The sequence below is a fragment of the Hetaerina americana genome, unplaced genomic scaffold (assembly GCF_022747635.1).
Source record: "Hetaerina americana unplaced genomic scaffold, ioHetAmer1.1.p SCAF_12, whole genome shotgun sequence".
Lineage (NCBI taxonomy): Eukaryota > Metazoa > Arthropoda > Insecta > Odonata > Calopterygidae > Hetaerina > Hetaerina americana.
In genome coordinates, this window is record NW_027286292.1 from 36,921,640 (window position 1) to 36,945,818 (window position 24,179).

The 24,179-nt window shown below is 38.1% G+C and overlaps 1 protein-coding gene across 1 annotated transcript in view; it reads left to right on the forward strand.

The window, feature by feature from the left end:
• The window catches only part of LOC139685913 (cell adhesion molecule Dscam2-like), a 680,584-nt gene that overhangs the window by 541,289 nt on the left and 115,116 nt on the right, over nt 1-24,179 (forward strand). The window contains exons 3-9 of the mRNA XM_071583048.1: nt 13,664-13,987; nt 17,578-17,739; nt 18,129-18,278; nt 18,982-19,099; nt 22,083-22,561; nt 22,906-23,050; nt 23,890-24,041. Of these exons, the coding sequence (XP_071439149.1) occupies nt 13,664-13,987; nt 17,578-17,739; nt 18,129-18,278; nt 18,982-19,099; nt 22,083-22,561; nt 22,906-23,050; nt 23,890-24,041 (1,530 nt within the window). The remainder of the gene's footprint in view (nt 1-13,663; nt 13,988-17,577; nt 17,740-18,128; nt 18,279-18,981; nt 19,100-22,082; nt 22,562-22,905; nt 23,051-23,889; nt 24,042-24,179) is intronic.

The following is a 24,179-nucleotide window of genomic DNA, read 5'->3' on the forward strand; positions in this document are numbered from 1 at the left end:
ACTCAATAGTGTAAACCTTCAGTTCAGCAATCAACATTTTGATTTGTATTTGGACCGCTCACCTCTATTCTACTAGCAGATTAGGGAAGGGTTTTGATAACTAAAACAGAAAAGCAGTCATCGAAGGATTGGTTGTGCGAAGAAGTTTGAGTAGGGATGGGATAATTAAGGAAGAGGGAGATTTGGTGGAATAGCAGTGGTTATTCATGCGGAGGGAAAGGGTGGTCGTACATTCGCCCACGTAGAAGGCAGGGCAGAAGTTACACGAGAGGCGATATATAATGCTTTTGAGGTGCAGGTGGCGTCGGGTTTGGAGTTGGTAGTAAGGTGAGAACCCGCGAGATAACGCATATCTGGGGGATCCAGTCATTTAAACCCCCCGGACTGAACTGAGCCCACTGAATGCATCCAATAGCTGCCTACATATTTTCTCCCACCCCCTTGTCAGTTTCCTATCGGTCCCTTACCTCTCCTTCCCTCACCCTTACCCTGCACATGTCCTCTTCGTTCTTGCCCGAGACCACCATTCTGGTGACGACGGCCGTGCCGTCAAAACGTCAACACTAAATATGTGAGTGTCCTTTCTTTGTGTTTCTATGTTCTAAAAATCTACATCCGTGTTTATATATATATATATATATATATATATATATATATATATATATATATAATATATATATCGTCTTTTCGATGTTTTCCTATCCCTTTTCTTTGTATCTATTTCCATGTGAATAAATATTTGTTCGCCATATGGCGGAATTGCGTGTTTAAATGTCTGTACACACACGCACATATATGAATTGGAAAAAACGAATGAGTATATTGCAGAAAATAGGAATATATTGGAAGGACAGGAGGCTAATCCGAAACCTGTAGTGCATCTCTCAGACTTCCCAGGTGCGAGTGGGGAACGGAGAGTCCGGATGGGCAGTGTTAGGAAGATGTACACATCAGGCAGGGTTGTTGTCCATTATCACCGGTGCTGTTCAACGTATACGTATGTGGAGGAAATGATTAAAGAGGCATGGGAAGAACTGGAGGTAGGAATGAAAGTTGGATGGGAATTTGTAAAATCAGTTAAGTTTACTAATGAACAAGCTCTATTTTGTCAGTCAGCCAAGGAGTTGCAAGCATTGCTGAGTGATTTGGAAATTCAGTGCAATAGATATGGAATGAGAATTAATATTAATAAAACAAAAGTTATGCGATTTTCAAGAAAGAAAAAGGCTAAGTCTAACGTTAAAACAGGAGGGCTAAAAATAGAGCAGTTAGAACAGTTTACGTATCTCGGAAGTGTTGGACCAAAATTGTCTAAGTGTGTGGGACGTAGGGAATAGAATTGCTCTAGGCAAAAAGGCTTTCACAAGGAGGAAGGAATTAATGTCAGAGACGTTGGGTAAGGATGTTAAGAAAAGGCTCGTAAAAACTGTGATATGGAGCGTAGTTATGTACGGCGCGGAAACGTGGTCACCGAAGCAGGGCTAGAGAGGTAGATTTGAGGCTTTTGAAATGTGGGTGTGGAGAAGAATGGAGACGGTGAAATGGACCGAGAAGAAAACAAATGAGGAAGTGCTAGGCTTCGTGGGCGAGGAGAAGGGTTTTTTGGGAGAAATCTAAAGAAGGCAGGAAAAATGGATGAAAGGCATATTGATCGGCAGTGGGATGCTGAAGACTCTAGAAGATGGGAGAATGTTAGGCAAACGAGGAAAGGGCAGGAACAGGATAGGGATTTTGGACGGGATGAAGGGAGGAAGGAAGTACACAGAGATAAAGAAGGACTTATTGCTGGATTGTGTTTTTTTAGGAGTAACAAAATATTTATTTGGTACTTGTGTCCATTCAAAGCCGGTATATTACCGTATAATTAATTAATTTTTTTTATATAAATGATATAAAACACAGTCATATATTTTGATATCATGTTTGTCAATAGTAACTCAAACGTTAATAGGGGTTTTAAATGCAGAAAAATATTTCAAGCGTCAGCAACGGACTCTTTCGGAGGAATGAGGAAAGGAGTTTCAAAATTCTTCACGCGATCGGGGGAGGTTACCTAATTAGTGTATGTTAACAGTTTCCTATCTTTTTATTTACTTTACGAAAGAAGATTATGCATATTTAAATATACATTTTCATGCGTATACGGATGTGCAGATAATAGCTTTCAAATAGAGAATATTGGTAAAAGATTCCGTTTATTTTAAGCTTACGAATCATTTAAGAAATATTTTAAAATAAACATTCTTAAATTAAATTTGTTCAAGCACTGTTTCTAAGTCTTCTTTTTCCTAATTACGTGATACGTGACTTACTTGATGGTGTACTGAAGGACTTTAATAACTACTGTCATTAAATTTACTCGCGTTATTTTTGGAATTATGTCTAATCAAATTGATCAGGGCAGAAGATGAATGTAATACTTTGTTTCCAACGATTGAATATATACTACGTTGAAGAATTGATAAAATAATTAAACCCTTTTAACCGCGGATAAAAATGCATTAATTCCTACGCGCAATTCACAATTGCCAGTGACAATTATAATCTCAAAATGAGATTACATATCATGAAAGACGTTTGATTCAGAGGTTGAAATATCCACAAAATACGACGGGAGAAACGAAATGAAAATGGACTGAAAAAACCATAAACATCTCAAGCTTTTTATAGGAATGAATGAGATAGGCCATCACAGCCTTAAATAAATTTATTATTCACTGAAGTTAGCATTCAAATTCCACCCAAACTTCTCGTGGGATAAGCAGATACTTTATTTTTCCGTTGAGCGAAAAACTTCCACCCTCCCTCTTGACAGTTTCTTCTTCGCGAGAGGTGTGCAATAATAAGGCAGCTCTGAAAGCAAACATGAGGAGAAGTACAATTTATGGAAAGGGAGGGAAAGAGAGAGGAGCGAGGAAATGAGCAATGGGGTCAGAAAGAGAGAGGCCATAAAAATTTGGCACGGAGAGGCGCATTTTTAAAGGACGATGGTTTGCATTTGACTGAATATCGGTCTTCATATTTCCGTTTCAACACCATAATAGTGATAGCATTACAATTATAAATCATTTTATTCATAATCTGGATTCCTTTAGAAAGTCTAAAATATTCAAATCTATAACGGAGCCGAATGTTTGAAGTTGAAAATTAGACTTGGCCAAGGAGTGTTTTTGAGTTTTTTTATGATTACACCTCAGTCAAGTAAATATAATTACTCATAAATTATAATAATGTTAATATGATATCTGGTAAATATTTTCAATAATAATGAGATAATTGTAATAACAATTAAACCTTTCGATGAAGGTATTAAATGGACACAGTAGAACATGCATTACGATTCTGATATTTTTATATAGTTTTTATGAAATCATTAGAATAAAATGTTCAAGAAGTCTTGCACGTTGAATAATCTTTGATGTAGTTATTCATTTCAAATTCATAAGAGTAAGTGATGACACTACTGTGAACGAGCGTTTTCACCTGAAATTTCCTTATATTTATAATGGTATCGCGACGAATGGGTATAACTCGCGCGACATCTCATTAAAATAATTTAATTTAATGGCATAATACTGAATTTGGTGAAAAATTAGGTACCTATTACCGTTTTTTAAGATAATAATCCCATTAAGATGACAATTGAAACGAAGAAAATTGAATTTTCTTGATTTAGTGCACAGAAACCTCCATAGAACCGTTTTCCCACAAGATAATAAAATATCAAGCCTGAAATTATGATTTTTTTGTGTTATTTACGGTTCACAATTCGATGTTTATATTTTATAAAGAATGAAAACTTATTTAGAAAGATTTAAGCTGAAATATTGAACCTCAAATGTGAAGTATCTACAAAGCATTGTTAGATGAAAAACGGAATAATTGAAGAGAAATAATTAGAAAAAACTTTCCCAAAGCATTAACTTCAATACGGTGCGACAATAATATAATACATTAAATAGTAAAACATAATGCTACTTTTAATGCTATTTACTAAGGATAAAACTTTAATATCACCACAATAGAATACGCTACCTATTTTACTGAAATACTAATTGTTTTTAGGTCAATGAACGTAAAGATGAATAGGCCTTCCCATAAGCCATTATAGAAGAGCTAGTTTGGTAAACGAATCTACACGCCACAGCATTAGCTTATTATTAGTCACCATTAATACCTCCGTTTAGTTGCGTAATGATGAGACTTTTATAACCTCATATATTTATTAAATTTTTCCACCGAAAACTTTATATTGATCCAAAAATTGAACAAATGATCTGGATTATATTACAAGTTTTGCAATATTCCTACTAGAAATCAGTTGGGTTCGGAAGTGTGGGAGTCATACCTGTATTTTATATTTAAGACCTTGAAACTTATTGCATTGCTTTCCTTTTTTCAGAAAATCGATTTGGAGCAACTAAAAAGAGCGGCTGTCAGATATTTATCCCCGTTTGTTGCTTTACAATTTTGTCTTCACTCCTGGGCCCTGGTAGGTTTAAGATGAGCCCTGAAAATCATTAATTATAAGGTCCAAACTTTTAACCGCGGTACAATCTAAAAATTATTTATTTTCATTGCGCTAAACTATTATTCAATTCACATATATTTAACTTTCATTCATGCTGTCCAAATTCTCTATTTTATCCCTCACTTCCCTCGGCTATCCAAGATTACTCCTACTGTCACCAGTTTTGCCAATCTCTTGTCTCTTCATATATTCCCCATATATTTTTCCTCCCTTCTTTGGACTTCATCCAAAACCCTTCTCTCTCCCCATTCATTTCCTAGTCTTTCTTCGTTATCCTTTCTTTCTATCAATTTTATTTTTTCCATTATTCTTCATATCTGCGCTTTAAAGGCCTCCATTTAACACTTATCTCCTTTCCTCAACGATCAAGGTTCCATTGTTTTTTTTAGTGTTCCAATACTTTCATTTTGTCCTCACATTAACTTCCGTTTCAAAGGTGACATCTTAAATCTGGACTAATCCGATGCAAGCAATACTCACAGATACATTTGATTACCATATGCATAACGCTTACAAATATACGATACGTTCCGAAAAGACCTATGCGCAATCATAAACCAAACGTCAATTGGTAGTTAAGACTCAGTTATGGGTAGAGCGTAGGCAATTAACTATTTTCGAGGAATTTTATAGAGGAAGTTCAAAATTTACTACCCGATTGGAGAGAAGTTAAGAAATGTGAACTTCTTTTCCAATGTCATGTAAATAACTAAGGAATACTACTAAACAAATCTGATGACTCAGTATATGAATCCCAGACTACGTCTGAACCACCCGGCCTACGACCGCCGATCCATTAGAATTCCTTTCATCGGCAAAGTTGTAATGAAATAAGTAGATGAAAAAGAATCCTAAAATTGCTCTTAGATTTTAAATTTTCTGGTCATCGCTTGCAATTGAAATCGTTAGAGTCTTCAAATATATTTCCTGATGTTTTGCATGCATTTGGATTCTTGTTTGTGTATTCTTATGTCTCTTCTAATGCAATGATTAATGCACATGGATAGTTGGGAAATGAAACACGAGTTTCATAATTCTATAAAATATAGGCTTAAGGCTACTTTCCGCATGCGGAATCACTTTGATAATTTAATATCTGTCAGTCCTATGAAATGGCACTGAAGGCCTCCGAGTCCCTCTTCAAACTTATATCCATGTATGTTACCAACTCAAGCTCGCTAAAATTAAATCGGTGTTACCTTTATTTCAGTGGTATAATGATTTTTCTGATCCATATGCATCGAAGGTAATTATTACTAGTATTTCGACGTTATAATTTGAATGCGACTTATTGAAAATATTTTTCGCGAAAAAATCATGCTCAAATCGAGTTACTGGAGAAAATAGATATCCAGCATTCGCTGAAGGAATAAAATTAAAAAAATAAAAAATATAAATGTTATTTCATGAAAAAGTGCTGTAAAGTACTTACAATCACATTGAAAATAGTACGTCCTCATAAACCGAGGGTTAGCGTTCATGCTTGGAATAATACTACCTCGACAAGCGAAAATTACTCTTCGTTATCAAAAAAGTCGTCCGCTTCAGTTAACTAAAGTTAGATGCTTATGAGTAATCCAAGAGCTAAAATACTGCTTTCAGGCGAAACTATATTAACTTGGAACAGCCAAAGTTTAAATGGAAAACTCTAGTATTTTTAACAAAAAATGCGTACGTTATTAGTTTTAAACTTGATGCATATAGCATATGGATGCAAATTCATAGGAAAACCTCGCCAAAGTGTGAATTGTATTATTTTGATGCGGCGATAATGTGACCCTTTAAATCGCTCTCGTGCATTGGGGTAGAGTCTACCCCCACTAAACGAAAGGAGTCTGCAGGAAAAAGGGGATGCATAAAGCATTTAAACTCTTGCGTGACCCCTTTTATGCTCGTGTGTTTCCCCGGATCGTCCACCGTAAAAACAACGAAAAAAACTTGAAACAGAAAATATTTTCAGAAAACGCAAAACGACGCCATTTTCCCCCTTTTCGGAGGAGGGGAAAGATCTTCCATTTGCTTTTTTTTATTTTTCAATGTATGGGAAGAGAGATTAATTTTATTTTTTATTTTTCAATGTATGGGAAGAGAGATTAAGTGTCGAATGGGGAAAGGATAAGAATATAGAAGCGGCCGAAGGGCACGAGGGTAACACGGCGTGAAAAGCAGGAAGTTTTGGAATGAGACTCGGGCATTGGCAGGATAAGGGGGAAGGAGGGAGGGTGTGGAGTAGGAAACCGTTGACGGAGACGGGAGAGGCTGCGGAAAAGGGGTTCAGTGGCGTATGAAGGGGGAAGTTGGGAGGAGATGGCGATGGGCTGGGTTGGGTGGAGGACTTGGCGGGCCGTCGTTTGGAGCGAGGAGCGGAGAGGAAGGATTAGGGTTATGAAAGACGGAAGGAGATGTGAGCGGACGGAAAAGGCCCGTGTGGAGTGGCCGGAGGGAGGATTGGTGGAGGAAAATAGGAAAGCTTTGGTTGGAGGCTTATGCAGCGTTTTTGGTGGATGACTTCCGGGGAGTCCCTGAATTGAGTAGGACATTGTGGGTGTTGTGAGCGTTGCACTTCATCCTAGGGATAAGATGGTGGCTTTATAAACTACTTCGTCGTCTAGGAATCGCCAGTCTCCGTATACACGAGACATCTTTGGTGAATGGATGTGCTCGGTGTGATGCCTTTGACTTGTCTGGAATCTGAAACCTTTCCCATTTTAGTGACACCTGAGAACTGTCAACAGATATAGGCGGAGACTTTGAAAAGAAATCGTCGTAACATATTTTTGGGTTCAGTGAGCCGATCTGTTTCTCATTTGTATCGTATAGGTCTCACCTTTCTCTTGGAAAGCCCGAATTATTGTGTAGAGAGGTAGTAAAAAGTCGAAAATAAACCACAGGTATGGAATTTAAAATAAAATTTACTATTCGAGGCAAAAAGCGTGGAGTGAGAAGTAATTTCTATGTATTAGCCCTGAGGAATATTGTTGTAAAGGATGGTTTTGCTGTCCAAAATAATTCCGTGGAGAATATTAATCTACTTAAATTATATGTTCTCAAATGAATATCTTGAAAATAGTTCAACTATTTTTCTAACTTGACAGTTTTTTTTTAACTAAAATATTACAAACTCTTTCTGAACAAAATCCTAGTTATGAGTTTTTTTGTGTGGAAATCATGATATTAAATTTTCTCCGTTTTAAATTAAGGGCTGCTGTTTATTTTTCGGTAACAATACCTTCTCAACATTGGGAAAGTGTTTTTCAAATCTATAATCATGTCCGTTTGTTGACTTATCTATGAATTTTACCGAAAGTAGAGTCAACAACAGAGATTTAAATGTGATGAGACCTTCATAGCCAAATGTGAAGTAATTGATGATTGAAGAGTATAAGCGATCATTACGTCTTCAATAGGGTGCGTTCCAAAAGTAACAAAAATTCTTTTTTTAAGTTAATTATTGAACATACTTGCAGAAACACTTAAAACTCTTCAAATTACTGTCCTTGGGCCTCTACACATTTTCTCCAGCGACTCTGCCATGACCGGTACGCGCCCTGGAAGGCATCTTCGGGGACCCCTCGCAAGGTCTTCGTCACGGCTGATTGGATCTCTTCTATGGATGGAAAACGGGTTCCTTTCAGGACTGCTTTAATCCGAGGGAACAAAAAGGAGTCGTGATGAAGTTGCCAGGTAGCGGAGATGCCTTCTCTCGTCCTGATGACACTTTTTCGGGGTCTATCCAGCACATCCACGTAGTAGGCAGCGTTAACTGTCTTTCCTTGAGTAACAAACTCCTTACGGACTACTCCTTTACAGTCAAAAAAGACAATAAGCATTGTTTTCACTTTCAATTGCATTACTTTTGGAAAGTACCCTGTACAAAGACCTTTTCACGATTTCTTTTTAAAATAATGGGCCTAAAATAAGTTCTCGTTTTCCATTTGACTGATGCGGTCGGGAAGTTGGAAATTCTATGGGCCATAAAATCGTGGATTCGTGTTTTATCTCAAGTCTTATACTATAACCTTGTCACTCTGACATGAGCTTTGATTTTTAAGCTCTCTAAAATTTTGTTTGATTGCAATATTAAACACGGTGCATAAAATAAACTGTGATAAGTGGACAAACAAATTCCCAAACTGTTTCTTGTACATTAACGTGTAAGCTTTGAGAAACGGTTCATTGCGGGTGTAAACCGCAGGTTTCAAAATAAACTACATATGCTACAGGCGTCATTTGTGACTCGCGGGGATGGAGATGACTCATAAGGAAATGTGATGTAGCGGAAAAAACAAGAGTTCCCGGATGCAGATGAGGATTGTTATGACTGATACGCTGATGATGCGGAACGTCTTCTATTCCTACCATCCGCACATGTGCCTGTCATCGACTCCTTCAATATCATCCAAAGTCTAGAACAGCTGGCTGAAAGGCATTTTTTTGTCAAGTTTCTACCTAAAAACTCTGGATGTAAATCATATAATATAGAACAATATATTAATCCTTAAGTATGACCAGTAATATGGGAAACCCGTCAAAGTCGGCTAAAATTGGCATTAAAATCTGTAGTACGCACAGTAAAATATACATTTGAGGAAAAGAGTTTTTGAGCCATATATGGAATTAACTTTTATTGGTATTTGGATAATTTAAGTATCAATAGGGTTTTTTTATCTCAAATCAATTTAATTTCTTTCAAAAATATCAAATTTGATGCTATTTTTACCCAATATTCGAAATTAAAAGAACCAACTCCTTATGAGAAACTCCCGACCCACCTGAAATTTTGACGGGGACCGAAAAATATTGATTTTATGCAAACTACGACGAAGGAAAATCTTAATTTCAAAATACATTATTTAGCCCTAAGGAATCTTTTCTATGTACTTTTTACTCGTTTTAAACTTATGATCATTTTATGATCTACTTCATGATTTAAAATACATTTGGATTTTTAGAAATGCCTTTAAATGGAATTGAACGACTCTAAAATGGATTTTCAATAGTTGGTGCGTTAACTTTTTATATTTTCCGAGGGAGATTGAGCGAATTACTTTCTTAGAAACTAGCCCCAGGAATAGGAATCAAAGTTGACTCCATTCCAGGGAAGGAAGAAAATACTTCATCTAGGCCTTAATTTTAAAAAAATATGAAATGTTGAAAAAATATTTCTTATAGATACAGTGAAGTTTCAGAGAGACTTGTTGAGCCTCTTAGGTCAAACATGGAGTTCCAACACTATGAATGATATTTTCCCGAACAGACCTCATCCTGCCTCAAAAATGCTTTGGGAGATTTTTTAAAAAATTATTCACACATGAAATAAAACTTTGGTAGACTATTTCAATTCTGGTCCAAAGGAAAGTAGCGTGTTTGATTTAAATATTTACGTTCCCTGAAGTTGGTTGGTGTTTTCCCCCGAACACACACGACAGCTAAAAACTGAAAGGTTGACGTGATTGGTGAGGAAAGAGCTGGCCTAGCACTAAGCCCAATGGCGTGTGATATTCACACATCAGGGTAAGGGGCTGTTTTCTATTCTGTTCCGGCTATGGTTTCCCAGGAAGATCAAATATTCCGGCGCTCTACCCACTGGAACACCACATCCCAAAAAACAGATGAATTTGCACAATTACCCCTTCTAAGTCCTTCTGCATAGCGTTTGTTCTCTTTTCTCAAGATAAATAATAATTGTTTTCGTAACTCGTACTATTTAGTAACTTTCGTAAGGGCCAACAAAGGCTCTGAGTATTGAAAATTACCTTGTCGAAGAAAAATTGTCTCCTACTGACTCTTTAGGATAACATAATTGATATCTTGGCCAAAACGGAGCAAAGAATTGAGCATTTCACGAAGTAAAATCGATGTTTATAGTAATTGTAATATTCTCAGAGATCTCAACTTTAGTTTATTATTTTACTTTGAGCATGGTGATTTTTAAGAACAAATTTTTCATGAATCTTGACATGCGTACATTGATTTCAAAGTACATATAAATAACAGTAAATAAATGTGAACGTCAACTAAGAGCTAGTCATATTGTAATGGGCCCAATCACTCAAAGTTTGATAACCTCGCATGAAAGAGCATGTTTTCCCATTTTTGGCACACCCATAACTGACACACATCATGAGCGAATATGACGACGAAATTACAAAACAGTAGTTCTACGTTGCATTAATATGTAAGTGGAATGGATTTTTTGAATAAATATTCCAGGAATAAAGTTTTGCTCACAAAATGTATTTGTGATGCCGTTAATAACCGCTATACAAACAAGCATTACTTATTATTCCTTATATTTATTAGAATTTCTTTATCCATTTGGGCGGCATTACTTTCCATCGAAGTTATTGATTAGTGAATGTTTGGAAAAGATACACTTCCTCACCGTCTATTGTAGAGAAGCTCCGTCCGTTCACTTTCCAACCGAGACATTTACGAAATGCCTTATTTGTAAGCTGTTGAGTTACAATAATTTTAATTCCCTGTTAATTTTCGTAATAATGAGGTTATTGGTAGCTCAGCTGTTTCAATGTTTGTATAACTCATGCAACGGGCAATTAAATCTCTTTTCACGAGTAATTTTATAATTTTTTAAACTCCATCAACGGTCATTGATGATGGTGTGCGTTTTGAAATTATCCATTTTCTTGTTCCACATCATTGCCGAGATATAGCTTTTAAATTCCTCAAGTGCCTTAGCCGAGAGTACAGCAATTATTGTAGGTATTCCCTGGGTTAAACTCTTCTGCCTCGGTGAGAGACTACTCTAATTTTCTTCCCAAATATTTTTCGTCAATCATTTATCTTGATGACAAGGAATTAATGAGGTCAGACTACTTGTACGCCTATTTAATTTTACAACCGTAGAAACTTTCCAGCAGCTATACATGCCAATACATTTTGAACCATATTTGCTTTTCGTGTCCTTGAAAACGAATAGTTGGCAATTTCATAGCACCAGTGCTTCATATTTTCTGATCTATGAGGAGTCGCATGGTCAAACATTTTGTTGCATGGGTGAAAAATGATCAGGCGAGGAATATGGATTCAGCAACACGCGAGTCATCTCCATAGCGCAAGAAAGTTTCTCCATATACATTGAAATTCGGGGAAAACGGCAATCCATCGGTAGGCCAGTCGCACATCAACACTCCACAGAGGGAAATTGAACCATTTTCCCTTCTCCGAGACCATTCCACTCCGTCCCATCCTCCACCCAGCCCCATTCTCCCCACTTCCCTCCCACTCTAGCTCCCAACACGCTGCATATGAACTCACACGCTTGCTCAAAAAACCTCATTTCCACGAAACCTTCCATTACCCTCCCACCAGCGGCTTTGTAACTTCAAAAACCTTCTTTCACGTTTCCTCCCTTGCAAAGCAATCCCTCCGCTTGTACCCTTCCTTGCCCCCGTCAACCCCTCGCTACCTCCAGCCCTTTTTCATTCCACCCTGCCAACTGCCTCCGAAATCGATACTCCCTCCTCCCACATCCTCTTCTTCTTCTCTTCCCATCATCTGTTACTTTCTTGCCACTCTCTTTCCTTCAACTTTTACCCTCAAGCAGGCATTCTGTTTTGCATTTATTATGCGGCCTTATATTCTGCGAGAAATATCCGATAACCGTGCCATGACTTCGAGACTTCCTCGGTCAGTGAGGCAAGTACCAATAGCCAGTAACTATTCGGTCAATTATTGAACCAGTTTAGACACAAAGAGCGATATTAATAAATTTAGAGTTTCCTACACCGACATTACACTTTCCTTGAAGTCGCATTTGCAATAAACGAATGCTAAATATAACACCTAACCTTTCCGAGTTGTATGAAACAGTAATATTAAGTATCATCGGTCATGAAACTTGAGCATGGTTTAATGCTACTCGTCAATTACTTCATCAATTGTGTAACCTCTTCATTTTTATATATTTTTCTGGAACGCCTGTGATAATTCCATGGCTCTGGCGTTTCTGTTTCTGTATCTTTTTGCCCGATGGTCGATTGTCAGAGGTGATATCATTTCCTCTTATTTTATGACATCTCTAGCAAAAGCCCTCAGCTTATCCTTATTATAGCCCTCAGGTTATCAAGATAGTTGAAGAATTGAGATCAGCCAGATGGCTACTGCTCAACTTCGGCTCTCAATGTCAATTATTAATAGTGCACAGTTATTAAAAAAACTTGAAATTTTGGTAAAGCAAAAGGTAAATTGTCAGTAAGGTCTTACAAATACATTTCTTTATAGTACCTTCACCTTAAGATTGTTTCTTGGGATCATGAATTGTGCGAGGCAAAAAAAAGTTGAGTCAGTCAGTATTGAATGTTATTGCCCTTATATTAGTTCAGTTAAACCGATTAGTCCAGTTAAACCGATTAAGTGTAAAATCATAGCCCTCGGTTTCACTCGAAAACTGAATATTTTGCGCTGAACTAACTTTGAATATAAAATTGATTACTAATGTTTTAAGCTTCTTTGTCGCGCTATTTGTCTACGTAACTCTCTCCTATTCCGATTTCTTCGGCATTTCCACCACCCTTCTCATCTAGGAAATACATTTCAAAACTCCAAAGTAAACCTTTTACCCATTGTTTATTATTGCTTAATTCACTCTCTCCCATTCATTGTAAATGCGTGACGCATATTCAAAAAGTGAAATGAAAAATGGGAAAATGTACTTATTCGTTCTATTCCCCTACTTCTCATCTGATGAAACAAAAACTCTTTTGTAAAAATGTGGATCTTCTCTTCACGTGAGAGTCCCGTAAAAGATTGAGGTACAGGTGTCACCTACTTTAAACGGATTTATGTTAATCGATTTTACTTATTTTGCTCAATAAATCGTTTTGCACATTTTGTTTACCCTGTAGGGTATTGTTTAGATGGATATGAAATTTTAATTCAGATAATTCAAATCTTAATCCTAACTAACCTACTGGTTGAACTAATGTTCGCAGAACTTATTTGCGACTGAGCAGAAATAATATGGTGAGATCAAAGTCGTTATAAAAAACCCTTCCGTTTCTGAAGTGCTTGTAAGTGATCCTCGTTTGCTCTCGAACACCAGGAGCTTTGTTGCGGATGCCTGCGAATGTCCCGCGTTTCTCGCTAACACCCTTCCTTTCTCTCCCCCAGCTTCGAGCAGCATCCTGGACAGCCAGGGTCCTGTCTTCGTCAACGAGCCTCGAGGCCTCGTGGAGTTCGGCAATGATACAGGAGCGCTGATCGGCTGTGCGGCCCGTGGAAGCCCCCCGCCCAAGGTTGAGTGGGTAATGGCGGGCGACGGGTCCCTAGCGGGCCCCGTACCTCACGTCCGCGAGCCCCTGGCCAATGGCTCGCTCCATTTTCCTTCATTTCCCGCCGAGGCCTACCGCCATGACATCCACTCAGCCGTTTACCGCTGCGAGGCTGCCAATTCCGCTGGTCGCATCCTGAGTCGAGAGGTGAACGTGAGGGCAGGTACGTTCTCACTGGGCCTTGCCTCCCCTGGAACTCTCTATTGGGTTACAATGCAACAATTTCAAGGCGTAAGCATTATTCTTCTTGATCGGGATTCAAACCCGGGATATATTTCGTATTAGATAATGAAATATGAAGCACACGTTTAAAAACCTAAGCGACATTATTATCAGGTACAGTTGTTTACAATAAGTTAGCCTATCACCTAGGCGCTGAAGCATGCTTTGTGTGTATATTCTAATAACTTAAAAGGCAGTTGGCACTGTTAAGTACTCCGTGCAGCGCATAGTGAACATGCCGTGCCGAGCACGGTGCGATGATTTTTTTTTAATTTGCTGAATCTCAATTAATTTAATTATATTTGCATCATATCGCTTCATGCTCAAAGTTGGCAAGTTATCTTGCCTTAATATGAGAATAAATCCCATTTATTTGAAGGAATGTGAAATATGTTTTCTCCAAGTTCTATCCATCTAACTTGCAGTTCATGGATAATAATTGTATGTCAACTAAAATACGTCAAATATAATATGTATATAATATTTTACGTCAACTATTTCTTATTACAACAGTTTTTCGTTAATATAATGCAGATCGTTTCATGCCCCCGATGCCGGTTGTCATCAAATGAAAATGTACATATTTCAGATAAAAAAGAGCACCTAAAAAGTTAATAAGATTATCGTGAAAAATGTCATGACTCCATTCCATAGCATTAATGCATGGCACTAAGTTAAACATTTTTCCAAAAAGTTTCTAACTGTGCTCAACTCTTAAATGTGTCGTTGTTGGTGAAGTTTTTACTGCATGTATTAAATAAATACAAGCTAATATGAAGTTAGAATTCCATTTGACTTGCTCCTTGTAATTTTGGAAGGGAGTACCGGAAAGTCCAATCATTATCCATGTGAAAGAAACGAAATAAAAATAAGGCTTCACGAGTTATGGCTCGGCTATATTATTTTTCCTTCAAAAACAGGAATAAATAAAGTTTCCCTCAATATGTTCACGCAAGTTTGAATTCCAATTTTTAAACCTGGAGCAATATCTTAAGATGGCAGACACAGATAAATATTTTCAAACTGAACGAATAATATGGCTCTTCAAAGAGGCGACGAACTTTTCCCCCTTGCTGCTTTATTTAATTGCGTAGGATTTAACATAAAACTCAACATGATACTCTCACTAGCAGAGTTCATTCCCATATCAAAAAAAGTCTGAAATGGTGGAAAAACCCAGAAAATCAATAATATTATACTTCATATTCCCAGTCGGGATATATTTAATAGAATTGAAGCGATTCGAAGCTCGCCATTTCATAAATTTAATAGCGAAAGAGTCTTTCTTTCGGAAGTAAATATTACCCTTTACGAACCAGGATCGAATGGCACAAAAACGACTTCCTTCCCATGATCCGGAATTCCTGTGCCTGTCGTGATCCCGCTGTACTCGCTGAATATTCATCTGCCGTCTCAATATTCTCAGAAGGGTGAAAAAAGAGGGGAACCGTCACAGCCGGCAACACAATCCCCGCCACCTCCCTCCCAACGCATGATTTAACTAGATACGGATTTAGTGCGAATGATCGCCATTGACCGCTCACTAACTCCACCAAATCCTCCGTCCGAAGCCTCCTCCCTCCATCTCTCTCTCCATCTCTCTTCCTCTCCATCTCTCTCTCTCCATCTCTCTCTCTCTCTCCATCTCTCTCTCTCTCCCTCTCTCTCTCTCTCCATCTCTCTCTCCATCTCTCTCTCCATCTCTCTCTCCATCTCTCTCTCTCTCCATATCTCTCTCTCTCCATCTCTCTCTCTCCATCTCTCTCTCTCCATCTCTCTCTCTCCATCTCTCTCTCTCCATCTCTCTCTCTCCATCTCTCTCTCTCCATCTCTCTCTCTCCATCTCTCTCTCTCCATCTCTCTCTCTCCATCTCTCTCTCTCCATCTCTCTCTCTCCATCTCTCTCTCTCCATCTCTCTCTCTCCATCTCTCTCTCTCCATCTCTCTCTCCATCTCTCGCTCTTTCCCTCTTTCTCAACCCGCGCTCTTTCACACACGCACACAGCAAGGGCACTTCAGAACAAACGAATTGAAACCCTGGTCCCCATCTTTCGAAGCATTAGAAAATAGCTCCAAATAACATTAATTCACCAGGCACAATATGGTATAGATCTCTTTATACCAGTTTATTTGTTATTCCTCTTACCCGTAAACAATTAATTTACCAAGCATTTTTTTCTTGCCAATCCTTCAAATTTTCACCTACCTCCCTCCGTGAATCATTAGCAACCCTAAAAAATTCCAAAGCTATTTATTAACTTTAAAAAGCTCGTACCATATAAATATAATTTAATTATCGTTTCAAATAATTCTTTTCCATTAATTTCTTTTTGTGTCTCTAAACCTTTGAAATGGAAAATTTCCAGCATTACCATTGGAAGCAAATTCGTAAACAATGTATTATGAAAAATATTATAAGCTCAATTAACTCTAAAATTTCCTCGTATTTTCGAGGCCTTGGACTCTTTTCTTTATTTCTAATTGTTTGTTTTACTTACTGCATAGAATAATGCGCCTTTCTATTCCACAATCACAAGTTTTTAGTTTACGTTAGAGAAAAAAATGAAAAACATATTATTTCTTTCGTATACTTCATGTTTTCTGATTCAAATAACGGTGGAGTAATTTTTTTGCATATAATGGCGAATGCGGCCATCTTTCCTAATCCACTGAAACTTTTCTCAATGCAAATATAGTGTTTTCCCTCTTCTGCCATTAGGAAATTTGAAAATAGTTTACCGCCAATTTTATGTACCATTAAAGATTCCGCGTATCATAATTCCTCCACCATGTACTGCTATTTAAAATTCACCCAAAATAGAGCTCTCTAATGTGCACCAATCGTTTTCTTTCAATCGATAGCATTTCTATAATTTTCCTATCCTAACAATGTCCCCATCTAGCAAAAACATTTTTTTGGATTACCAGTCCCTCGCTAAAGTTTAAATAATATAGTAAACTTAAGCAAGCGTTTGAAAATTCAGATGACTTTAACTTGAATTTTGGCAAATGTTCATCTTAAAAGCTATAGTTTTTAAATCTAAACACTCGTTAATGAAAGCATTGCTTACTATTTCAGAGTTCCCGCCTCAATCTCATTTTACCGTCTATAATGAAATTTTCCCTTTTGATTGCTATAAATGAACCTTAATTACGAGTACCTTAATGCATTTTCGAGACAATAACGAGATAGCTATTCTTTTAGTGGAAAAGACCTAGGTAAGTTTCGAAATGTTGAACTACAGCGAACCCCAACGAGAATAATGCCCCACTGTGAACGAGGCCATAAATCATGGATTGGATGGGATTAATCACATGTTACATTTAGAAAAAATCAAAAATGGCGCATCTTCAGCCATATAACGATTTCCAAGGGAATGATCGTATGCGTAAACAAGCATACTATATCACAAATGCCACTGGTTGTACTAAAAAGAATTGCATCTCCATCCCGAACGTAATTTAGTATGACAACGAAATAATTATATTAATTGTTTGCAAAAATAATTACCTTTATTATTCTCCTTGTAGTTGTAAAGCAAAATTACGAAGTTCAAGTAAATGACGCATTTGTCATGAATGGGAATACAGCTGTCCTCAAGTGTGACATTCCAGCATTCGTCAAGGACCACGTGAGCATAACATCTTGGGTACAAGACTCTTCCTTCAACATCTATCCCAGTCCAGACAGCGGTAATGTATACCTCCTTCTATCCATAACCCATTACCAATTTGCTTTAATCCCTCATGCTTTACGCAAGAACATGTCAAAAACATGGTCAAAGGTTTTTCCGAAACTTTCCCTTTTTAAAAATAGCAATGCATCAATTTCCATGCCTTTAATTAATAATTTCCATGCCTTTTATTTTTTTAAGAAACTGAAAATATTTTTAACTCTCATTTGCCTAAAACAAGGAAGCATTCTTCTAAGTGGTTTAATAGGATGCATTCTTTACTTGAAATACTTGGAAAATTGGAGAATATCATTGGAAAAGCATGATTAAATAAAATCACTGGAATTCTATGAAAATACCCACAGTACTTGTAAACCCCGTTTTCAATTCAATGCCCCTTATTCCCAGATGGCAAATACCACATGTTGCCTACCGGAGAGCTCTTAATCTATGGAGTCACGCCATCAGACAGTCGCTCATCCTACAGATGCCGCACCGTCCACCACGTGACGGGAAGAACAGTTGAAAGCACGACTCAAGGACGTGTTGTTGTCACAGGTAAAGCGGTTGTACTGATTTTGAACTATACAGGAGTGAAATGCGTGACTAGAATATGCTTTTCACTTCAATTATGCAAATGATATGGGTTTTAAAAATTGCAAAAAAGGTAGATTACAATGGACAAATATTTTCTTAGTGATTTAAAACATAAAATTTACGGTTAAATTCGCCGTCCCTTTTCACAATTATGTGTTAATTGCACCATTATCTTGATATTTAATCTGTGTGCCACTTTCATTTATAATAGGAACAGAATACAGAATTCACTAATGTCTCATGTCTGAAGAGCATGGAAGCAATTAGATGTTTATTTGTAATTTTAAATCAGATATATGTTTAATAAATTCAGCATATTTACATTGTTACTGGAATTTTCATTTGATTAACTATCATTACTTAATTTGAGAATGAGCGTTGAACTTGAACATTCACAATCCACACATTTAATGCAGCTAATGGTCGTTCCTTGAGGGAAAATGTCTCCGGTTTCATTTGTTACTTATCGTATATATATGTACTGCGTTTGCTTACTGCTCGGATTTTTTTTGTATTTATAACTTAATATTTTTACTTACTATGTAACTAACTTTTTATATCTATAACTTACTTATTTTTATATTTATAACTTTATAATAATAGAATGTTTTCCTCCGGGCTACAAAGCGAATTGCATTCTATGTATTTCTGATTTCTTTTGCAGAGCATCGTGGAACTGTTGCTCCCCGTTTTACTGACCGTGTGCATGTGAACCCAGTTAAGGAAGGTGACACTGCTGTTCTCTCTTGTGTGTCACAAGGATATCCACCGCCAAAATACTGGTAATGATATTTCCTTTTATGGAAAGATTATAATAATTTAATGATAATTTCAGCATTTACACTAAGTATCTTTTGATTTGGCATACTATATAAAGTCTTCATCCGTCTGTGAATATAGATACACAGATGGAGCTGTGGAAATATCTGACACTGATTCAATACTGGCTGCCTCTTTGAAGTGAAATTTAATGGTATCTTTCAATTTTCAATGATATCGAAGGAGTATTATCCCTAGCATATTTTCAACTGTTAAAATAATATTGCTGCATTTAATCATCTAGAAGGAAACGATAAAATCTAAGTCAAGAACTTAATTCAAGCAGGAAATATTTGTCCCTTGAAGAAATGCAAACAGTCCAATAGAGTTGTGATATTTTCAAAATTATCCTTTTGTAAAGAGTATCCTCATTCTTACTCCTGATTTAATAAAAAAATCTAAGAAATAAAAACATGGAAATAATAAAAGTAATCTAGATTCAGTGTTTATATAATGGAGGATATTTATTTTTCCGAGCATTATTTTTATTTTTTTTTTCAAATTATAATAGTGTACCATAGAGAGGGTGAAAATGTACGTTCACAGTAGTTATAGATGCGAACATAAGTACGTTCACAGCAGTGTAGAATTAAGTAATAGCTCATTTAAGAATCATTTAAAATCCGTTGCTGATTTCCAAAGTACTATGAAAGAGTTGGTAATTCAAAATGTTCAAATTATTTTTGGACAGAGCCGCAATGGATTCCTCGGGCTTATACGTCTACGTAAAAGTGTTTGGTATGTCAAAAAAGGTGGTCATACTGAAAGAGAGGAAAATATCATTAATCAAGGCATTTGGCTATCTTGAGAGAGTCATAGGCTACTACCGCCGACATGGCCGCAGGCCCTATCGGGACTGGAGACGGTACGGCGATCCATATTCCGCCATTCCTCTGGAAAACCGGCCTCAAAGGCTCACAAGAAGTGAACAGAGAATGAATGAACGAATCCCCGGTATCTCTCCTGAGTCAAAGTGTGACAAGGTTCACACTCCCCATTCGGGGTGCTCGGAAGTTCGCACCGCCGGCCTATTCTCTATTTTCACTGTTGGCCCAGTGAGTAGGCACACAAGACTTACAAGACGACTCGACTCGAATACTAAGGACCCGCCAGGTGACAAAGTGTCCACAGGGGCAAAGTGCTGGCGGCGAACCCGACACCTCAGACGTCGGCCTCCAGCTCGTGCGGTGTCCTGACTACCCCCCACAAGGTATCCCTTCTTTTCAAGGACTCGTGCTTCACGTGAATAGCTACGAGAACCCTATGAACCTATCTATGTTGCGAGCCTCAGCCAATACGAAGCCAAACTCAGCGAGACGGGTCAGCTAGCCTAACCGATCGGGCCCCGTTTCTCCCATAGCTCTCATATTAGCAGGGTTTCCCCTGCAACGTGTAATGAGTCACCGCCGGGTGCGCTTGAGCGCACTTCTACCACATCTCGGTTGCTAGGAGAGTCCGCCCGTTACCCACGTACGTGGGGTACGGTAGACTTTGGGGATAAACGCAGCGTGGTCAGTACCGGGATATCCTAAGACCTTCGGCGTAAATGTTTTACCTAAGGTCGTCAAGCAGTTACTCCCGCCGTTTCCCCGTCATCTACATCTACATAGTACCCCACAAGCCGCCGCAAGGGCGTGTGGTGGGGGATGTTAGGACACCACCCGTAAAAAGGAACAATACCACATGCAAAATCAACAACATGAAAAACTACACCCACAGCAGCGCACACACTCATGCAACAAACCATCCAACACTCATGGAAACACATATACCTTAAACCAACATACAACTGCACCCCAGGATGCAGCACTAAAGCCATCCAACAACACCGAAGCCAGGACACAACAAGCAAGAATTTGAAACTCCACCGCCACATGAACATGCAACACAAAACACTCTCCCCCCCCGAGGAGACAGTGAAAGGCAGGGAATGAGACCCAATGTTGCAGGTAATGGGCAGATCCCCCCGCGGAGAGGGAAAAGGGACTGAAGGGGGGACTTAAAAACCGATGAACAGAGCAATAATGAGGTCATTCGGAAAGAATGGGTAGGTTAGTTAGTGAAAGAGCATGCAATTGAGAAGAACTAATTATTCCCTAGACGCTGAGGGTGGCAAGTGGAATTTTTGCTATCTATAACCCTGCAGTTTTTATCTCGTATTGTCCGTGGGAAGAAGGAGTCCTTGAGTCTGCTAGTTCTGGCGTCTATTTTCTGAATTTTATACTTCGGTCCAAGATAGCTTCTCCATATGCCATAGTCAACATTCGGAATGCGTCCGCACACTTAATTTCGTTTTTCACACAAAGTTTGATACAGATTCTTTGATCCATTTTTTTGGAACAGGCAAAAATCGAAGACACGCCAAAACTTGTCTCAGCAAAACATCTGTCAAAAATTAACGGAACATTCGAAATTACCGAACTTTTCGGAATGAGGGAGAGACATAAGTACCATACATAACACCACAAAAAAATCGAAAATCAAATGAACTTAACCCGCAGAAATTCAAATTTCGCGATACTTTTTGAACAGACCTCGTATTCGTACCCTTCTGATGCAGATCAAACTATTTTCTGTAGTCCACATGCCTATTCATACCAAATTTGAAGGGCTTAAAATGTCACTGTTTAATTTTTTCTAAGACCTCCAAACGTATGCATTAGGCTAAGAACGTATCACTAAAAACAAACGGCTCCTAATTCATTTCCTCAAATCCCCTTTCCTTTTCTCTGAAATCTAAATAGCAACATTTATGAACCTTAGGCGATTTTCGGGCTATATTCACCATACTTAAGTGCCCTTCAGGTGTCAGAGGTCGACGAGCGCGTTAGAACACCGTCCATTGAGGTGAAACTCGAGCATTTAGGAATCCGTGGACCAGTCGCGGCGCTCGGGTGACCTCCGCGAAGGCCTCTCCCATCTACGATCACCCTTCTCTCTTCGTAGGTGGTTCCGGGAGGCTCGAGGCCACCGCGGAGCGGTAGAGCCGCTCAGCCCATCCGAAAGGGTGCACATCCGCGACGGCGTGGTGGTCGTGCGCAGCACGTCCGCCGCTGATGCCGGGAAGTACGGCTGCTTGGCCAACAACAGCGCGGGCAGTGAGCGCGTGGAGGTCGAGCTGTCTGTAGCCGTGCCTCTCTCCGTCAGTCTCCACCCTCCATCCTTGACCATTGACGTGGGAGGCTCCGCAGAGCTGTCCTGCGTCACTTCTGGCCTGCCCCGACCCTCCCTCAGCTGGAAGAAGGATGGCCTTCCGTTGCGTCCCGGAGGAGGTGCGGGAGTAGTCGGCAGCCGCTTTCGCCTCATGCTGTCTGGTGCTAAATTGGTCTTCACCTCGGTTCAGAGGGAAGACAAAGGAATGTATCAATGCTTTGCAAGAAATGACCTGGAGACTGCTCAGGCTACAGCGGAGTTGCGTCTTGGGGGTAAATCTAGTATTTGCAGTTACATTGAATTTACTATTAATTAAAATTAATATCTCATACTGAGGGCTAGTCAAATTAAAATATAAGGACCAATCAAATGGAAACTGAAAACCTGCTAAAAAAAACTGGTCAGCACACCAACAAGGACATAATCTAACAACTGCGTGTACCTGTGAGTTGTCATCATAGTTCTCCTACAATCTAGCTTCTAGATTTTACTGGACTGTGTATTATGGCGGGTGTTCCGTTTTCATTTGACTGCACCTAGTAATTGATGGTACATTAACATTTGTACCTTAAATATGTAATTTCAACATCAAATTTCAATTTACTCTCATTTACAGATGCACATCCTCAACTAGTTTATAAATTTATTGAGCAAACAATGCAGCCTGGGCCATCTGTGTCCTTGAAGTGTATCGCTGCTGGTAACCCAACGCCACATTTCACATGGAATCTTGATGGGTTTCCTTTGCCTCAGAATGACAGGTATGTTTTAAGTCATCATTATTAATAATTATATTATAATATATAATGTTATATACATTTATAAAATGAAAATGGTTGTTTTTACTATTTGATGCTGTCATACAATAAGTAGAGGTGCATCATCGTAACAAAAGCCACCACACAACATGAGATAGGGATTATCGTACACTAGATGCTACATGATGTCTGTGAAGGGAAGACATGTATCTTTATTATAGTTTCCCTTCTTTTTTTGTTCATAGCGGTAGTGGTAGTATCCATGATCACCACCATCACTATAGACATACATACTTTATCTGGTAGTCATAGTAATATTTTGAAATGATAAAATTTTTCTTAGTTATGTACCATGATTCAAAACATTTTCATTCTAAAATGATAAATACCTTAGGAGAGTAATCATTTTCTATTCTGAAATAAAATTCGCAATGAAATTTTAGGCCATAAATGGCTTGAGTTTACATTTATTTCTTAAATTCAATTTTATACTTCTTGGTCACATTCCTACATCTCATAAGGCATAAGAAACCATTATATATTTCATTTAAATAAAGTTATGGTGGTAAGTTGTCCATGTTGGGGGCTTAATTAATGATGAAAATGACTGAGGTTGAAATCCAGAATATTTTTAGTCACAACATTTTTCAGGAAAATCACATCACATGGGAAAGAGCTGGGTTTTCTACCATGCATTTGGATCATATGAGGAGGGACTCAGTTCCATGGATTATCTACACTTAACTATTAAAAAAATGTTCAAATGATAGTTGAAATAAGAAGTTTTATTTCTTAACATAATGAAAAAAATGCTTATCTTTTGCATTTATTGGTTCTTGCAGGCTTATGATTGGCCAGTATGTCACCGTGCATGGTGATGTTATCAGCCATGTGAATGTTAGCACTGTAAGAGTAGAAGATGGGGGAGAGTATCGCTGTACTGCTTCCAATCGTGTTGGTTCAGCCTCTCACTCTGCTAGATTAAATATATATGGTGAGTTTCTTCATTCAAAAAATATTGATTTGATTTTTTAATAATTTGTAAACCTAATGAATGTGTATGATCTCTGGTTTTCTATGTGAATACTTGTTTGAACTATAGATGGCATGAAACATTGTAGTATATATCATA